The 6,000-nt window shown below is 48.8% G+C and overlaps 1 protein-coding gene across 2 annotated transcripts in view; it reads right to left on the bottom strand.

The window, feature by feature from the left end:
• The window catches only part of Usp43 (ubiquitin specific peptidase 43), a 57,222-nt gene continuing 51,222 nt past the window's right edge, over positions 1 to 6,000 (bottom strand). For both annotated transcript variants that reach the window (XM_051180351.1, XM_051180350.1), the window contains exon 15: positions 1 to 1,841. In XM_051180351.1, coding sequence (XP_051036308.1) covers positions 763 to 1,841 — 1,079 coding nt within the window. In that variant the 3' untranslated portion in view covers positions 1 to 762. The remainder of the gene's footprint in view (positions 1,842 to 6,000) is intronic.

Genomic DNA, 6,000 nt, shown 5'->3' with positions numbered 1-6,000 from the left:
TTACAGGGTTCACTGACACAATTTTATTAAAGTTGTGCATAGATTTCATACTTACATTTTTTTTTAAAAAGGGACTTTTTTTCCTGGTATCAAAATAATTATCTTTTTTAAAATACCTTTGAAAGCTCTAATACAATTATCTTGCCATATATTAAATCCTCTCCTAAAACATCAATCACTTCTCTCCCATCTCATAGATCTTACCTCCACGTGCACTCTTTTTTATTCCTTATCCTTTTTGTTTCTTGGCATCTTTGACATTTATCCAAGATAAGCACGGAAAAGGCTTTCTTTATAAGCCCTTTATTAAAAAAAAAAAAAAAAAAGAGTAAAGGAAGGAAGGGGAAAAGATGGGAAGGAGGAAGAAGGAAGGAAGGGAAGGAGGGAGGGAGGAGAGGAATATGTAAGTTAGGAGCAAGCAAGCTGGTTAGAGTATTTAACATGACACCACAGAGTCTTTTTAGTAGAGCTATGCATGCCCTGGACTTACACACACCAGATACCAGTTTTAGCCTTGTATTGGTAGTTTGGGCTCAGCAGCACCGTCTAGTGGCCAGGCTGTATTAAAACCTAACATGGGGAACCCAACCATTTTGACACATTGGGACACATAGGGGCTGGAAGTCCAGTTAAAGAGACCAAAGTGGGGTTTTTTTGTTTTTGTTTGTTTGTTTGTTTTTCCTTTGTCAACCAGAAGTCATCAGGCTTCCTGCAGAATCTCAGTGCACAGCCTGGGATGCCAGCTTATACTGAAAGGCTCCATCAGAAGCTGGACTCAGGCAAGGATTTCTTTCGACCTAAGGAAAGAGTGTGGTATTTCACCCTTTGCAGGGTGCCATAAGAAATCTGTTCCCCTGGAATGGTCTTTTGTGAGGTGCCAGCTGTACTGGCTCTAGGAGGCCTGCTAGCTTTGCGGGGGAGGTGGAGAGAGCTGGGCGCAGATCGGATGTCCCTCTCCATGTGGTAGCCCAGGCCTCTGGCTGGGCTCTCTCGAATCCTGAGGGCAGGCGATGAGGCTCGAGCCTGCTCGTTCATGGCAGGGCTCAGCCTGTCACACACCAGGGAGACTGGGGGTGCTGTTGGGGAGCTCTCAGCCCTGACAGCCCTCTTGTGTTCTTTCTTCCAAAACACAGATTTCAGAAGAGTGAAGGTCCCCTGTCCCTTGTCTTTGTCAGGGGCCCTTTCCTCTACAGCAGCCCTCGCCTTCATCTTGGGTAAGGTACCTGGACCATTGTCCTTAAAGTTTCTGAGCAGCCCAGTGGAGGGGGAAGGTGGACTACTCTGGCTTCCCACTTGACCACTTCCCTTCCAGGTGGTCATCTTCTGGCCCTCAGGGCGGGCTGGTTTCTCATCCCCCACTGCGGGCATCACAGTGAGAGGCAAGTCAAACTTTTTGGGGAGCTTGATATCCTGATTTGCATTTCCTGTTCGTGTCCTGGCTGTGTTCAGACCATCATCTAAGGATCCCAAGGCGGGATGGTGGTTGAGATGGCATGAGGAAAGGGGCATCCCAGTTGCTCCTTGACTCATGGCTCGACCACTATCTTCATTTCTAGCAGGAAGGGTGCCATCCAACCTAGGGGAAGGTGACTTCTCATCCCCACCAGCAGCACGTGTCAACAGCGGCACAATGGACTGGCTGGTGGACCGGGGTCTTCGTCTGGACTCGAGGTATTCCACCAACTCAACAGATGCCCCAGGCCGTTTCTCCCTGTGTCCAAAGGACCATCTCAGGGGCATGGTCTTGAAGGGCCCGTGCCTGGACCGGGAAGCAGGAGGTACCTTCATGCTAATACTTCGGCCGCCAACACCCCGAACCAAAGGCCTGGACTCAGCCCCTCCTGAAAGAGACACAGAGACTGTGAACACTTGATAGGAGTATGTGCCAGCCATCAAGTAACGTGTCAGGTACAGGGCTAGGCACACTGACTGTGGCATGATGCGGTCACACAGAGGCCCTGCCCTCAGGGCCACCAATAGTTTTGTTCACTATTCCACAGAATCCATGTGTACATCTAAAACCACAGGGAAAGCCACGGGCAAAGAGGGCACAGCCTTCCTTGGTATCCACCGAGGATTGCTGCTAGGATCCCAGAAGATAGCAAACTTGTGAATGCAATATTCTCTTCTATAAAATAGCAGAATGCCTGTACATAAGCCACATGTATCCTTCTACACACACCCACCCACCCCCACACACACTTTTCTGCAGCTCAACCCTTCTAAAGGGAACATACATAGTAGACACTGCATGCCTTTCCTAAGAAGTGTCACCATCGACATCGTCAGGTGGTGGCGGCACATGCCTTTAATCCCAGCACTTGGGAGGTAGAGGCAGAACTAGTTCCAGGACAGCGAGGTCTACAAAGAGAAACCCTGTGTCAAAAACTTAAAAAAAAAAAAAAAAAAAAAAAAAAAAAGATAATGTCACCATCATCACTATACTGTGGCACCAGCACTGTACTGTGACACCAGCACTATATTACCAGAACTGCTTGATGCCTGACATGTACAGCCTACATGACTGCCCCTACCCCACTCAGACAGGGTCAGTCAATTACAGAAGCATGACACTGGTACCCACAACTGGCTGCTGACAATGTGCTGACTCATGGACTGTGCATGTTATGGGCCAAAGGCTTCCATCCTTCCTAGTTCATAAGTGGAACTTTAACCTCCAAGGTCACGGCACAAGAAGCAAGGCTTTAGAACAGTGTCCTTATCAGAAGAGGTAAGAGACCAGAGCTTTCTCCCACCTCACATCATAGAAGAGCACTCCCATAATCCAACCTAACTGGCCCCTGATCCCATCCTGCAGAGTCACAAGGAGTGAATTTCCGCCACTGGTAAGGCCCCAGCCTATTTCTATTATTACCGCAGTCCCAAAGAGCTATGACAGGGACCAACTCTAAAGATAATCAAGGACTTGTGCCACAAAACACCCATGTGGGGAGGTCCTGGGATTCTCAGGCACACAGGTGTGAGGTCAGGGAGAGCAAAGGCCACAAAGAATGCCGGGATAAGAATCTAAGGGCACGAGTATACTTCAGCTCTGCAGCTGAAAGAGCAGGTCCACAGGAGGAGCGGGAAGAGATGCTGGACCAGACACACGCAGGTATCAGAGGTTCCACGGAGATCTCAGCTGCTGGGGTTTCCACGGGTCATTTTTGATATCTTTTTCTTTAGAGAGTTTCTTTAGACTGGCCAGGAATAGACCCAGTTTTACCCAAAATACTTCGTTATTTCGGTGTGCACTGACCTTGTGGCTCCACCGTTCAATTCCCTACACCTGGGGAAAGATGAAAACTGCTCTAGAGGCAAAAGGGTGGGTGTGTGTGTGTGTGTGTGTGTGTGTGTGTGTGTGTGTGTGTGTGAAGCCTCCTTGTTCCTCACCCACAGCGCGAGAAGGGCAGAGAGGAAAGTTTTGCCTCAGGAGGACAAAGCTGTGGCTTTTCAACCTTCACCAGCTGGAGTGGCCTGAAGCCCTGGCAGGTGGTGAGGAGCCCTGGTTACTGCTGTAAATAACCACTTTTCTCTCCTTCCTGGTGTGAAAGGGCCCTGGGCCAGGGCTGAGAGCAACCACACTACAGACACCCAAAGGACCCCTTCAGTTCACCTCTTTTTGGAGAAAAAGCACCGTTTATGTCTTTTCATCTATTTATTGCCCCATGACAGGACCTGAGGGGGGCAGGGATGGAGAGCCTTAGATGAACTGAGAAATAGATGGCATAAGCAAAGAAAAAGCAGCAAGTACCCACAGGGGCACTCTCTCACTAACCAAGCACCCCACCCCTACCCAGTACTCAGGCTCCTCCCCTTCATCCTACCCCTTACCCAGTACTCAAGCTCCTCCCCCTCATCCCACCCCTACCCAGTATACAAACCCTTCCACTGGGAGAGGCTCTTCTGGAAAGCAGAGAGCTAGGAAGAAGGGTGGGATCCAGGGAGTCTGAGAATTATGAAAGACCTACAGTCATGTTTAAAACATATTTATTTATTTTTATTGTATGTGTGTTTGTCTCCAAGAACAAGTGTACCATGTGTGGGCCTGGTACAAGACCTGGAGTTACAGATGGACATGAGCAGACATGTGGGTGCAGGAAACTGAACCCAGGTCCTCTGCAAGAAGAGCAAATACTATTAACCATGGAGCCACCCCTTCAGTCCACGGGACCACCTTTTAGCCCACAGGACCATGCCTCCAGCCCACAGAGCCAGCCCTCCAGCATAAGGTAGGTATGCAGATAAGCGAAGCTACACATCTTCCTCTGAGACTGGGCCAGGTGGACAAAGCTGGGCAAGAGAAGAGCTGGATGTCACACCATCAACTCTTGAGAGCCAAAGTCATCGTCCCTTCTCTCACCCCAAGAATCACTCCAATCTAGAGAAGGAAGAGCAGAGCCTTGTGAGCAGAAACAGAAAAGGTAAAAACAGGGTCCAGCTGGGTGGGTGTGGTGACTCAGACCTATAATCCTATCACTCAGGAAGCCAAGAGATTATACATTCCTAGCCAACCGGGGCTCCACAGTGAGAGCCTGCTCCAAAGTAGAAATGACAACAAAGAGAGCCCAGCAACAGAGTATAAAAACCAACAACAAACAGAACAAAACCAAAACCAGGAGCCCAGCTCCTAATGAATCAGAGCAGAGCAACCAATGACCTGGAGGGAAGGACAAACGTCAGGAGTTGGAAAGTGTGACCGGAAGGAAAGTCCGAGGGATGAACTGAAGGCTTGTGGGGTCACTGTTAAGATTCACATGAGTCAGTAGAAAGAAAACAGGAAAGGATTAGCTCTCATCCCAGCAGGCATGCCTAACCTGCAGCCTGCACCGGTCCCAGGATAGATATGAATGTGACCCAGCACATTTGTAGGTGAAAATGTCAAGAAGTTTAAAGATTGGACACTTCTGCACACAGAGCAAAATGGCAGGGACACAACCCACAAGGGGAAAGGTAGGGGAGTGAGGAGACAGAACCAGGAGCCACAACAAAGAACCAGAGGAATCTGAAGTCAAGAAACACAAAAAAATCAAGGGAAATACCAGACAATGTCCCAAAGAAAGGCTTGAGTGTGTCTAAGGAAAGGCACCTGACGCTGGGTGGGGCTGAACACCTAAGCATGTGCTAGAATTTCTGAACTCCAAGGTCAAAGAGAGAATCTTAAGAACGTCGAGCCAGAAAGAGCAAGAAACACTCACGTGAGTGAGATCAGTCTGGGTTTCTCACCTGCTGCCCAGGGGCAAGGAGAGCGTGGGAAATCAGCTACAGATGCTGTAAGCAAAGGTGCAGAGCCCCAGGCCGGCCAGGCTGCCACCCACTGGGGCGAAAGGAAAGATTTCTGGCTGAGTTAGGATTTAGAGCTGGCATGCCTGAAGGGCTCTGACAAACACTGACAGAGCAGAGATCTCAGGGCAGAGAAGACAAACACAAAGGCACAGTGCATCTCGGTCTCTGCATTCTATCCTCCAGAGAGACTGGCAGGCAGTCTCAGAAGGTCATCTCAAGTCGGGGTGTGGGACAGGAATTCTAACAGCACTCTGCGAGAATCCATCTCAAGTCAAGGAGGAGTGCATCTGGAGAAAAGCTTTCAAAGCTCTCACTGTGGAAGGAATGTCAATGGGGGAGGGGACGGCAGAAGTACAACTCTGGTTATTGAAGAGAACAGACAAGGATGAAACAGAAATGCCTGGCAGGAAACAGCTGGTTTCTTACAACCTTCTAATAGCAGGGAAATGTGATTGATTGCAAACAGTGAGAAAGTAGACAATAATAAGGTCAGAAGAAAAGCAGAATTTGTAAATTAATTAGAAAAGCAAACAAACAGCAACCAAGTCAACCAACATGAGGGAACAGGAAAGGAAGAAAACCAACAAGAAACATTGTTATCACAACACTGCACTTGGCTCCTCCCTCCTAATGAAACAGGGAACAGGGCCTTGGATGGGCTCAGTAACTGTGCCCTAGCACACACCAGATCCTGCATTTTATCTCCCAGCACAG

This window comes from Phodopus roborovskii, unplaced genomic scaffold (assembly GCF_943737965.1).
Source record: "Phodopus roborovskii unplaced genomic scaffold, PHOROB, whole genome shotgun sequence".
Classification (NCBI taxonomy): Eukaryota; Metazoa; Chordata; class Mammalia; order Rodentia; family Cricetidae; genus Phodopus; species Phodopus roborovskii.
Note: the sequence above shows the minus strand (reverse complement) of the source record. Positions and strands in the feature narration are given on the sequence as shown.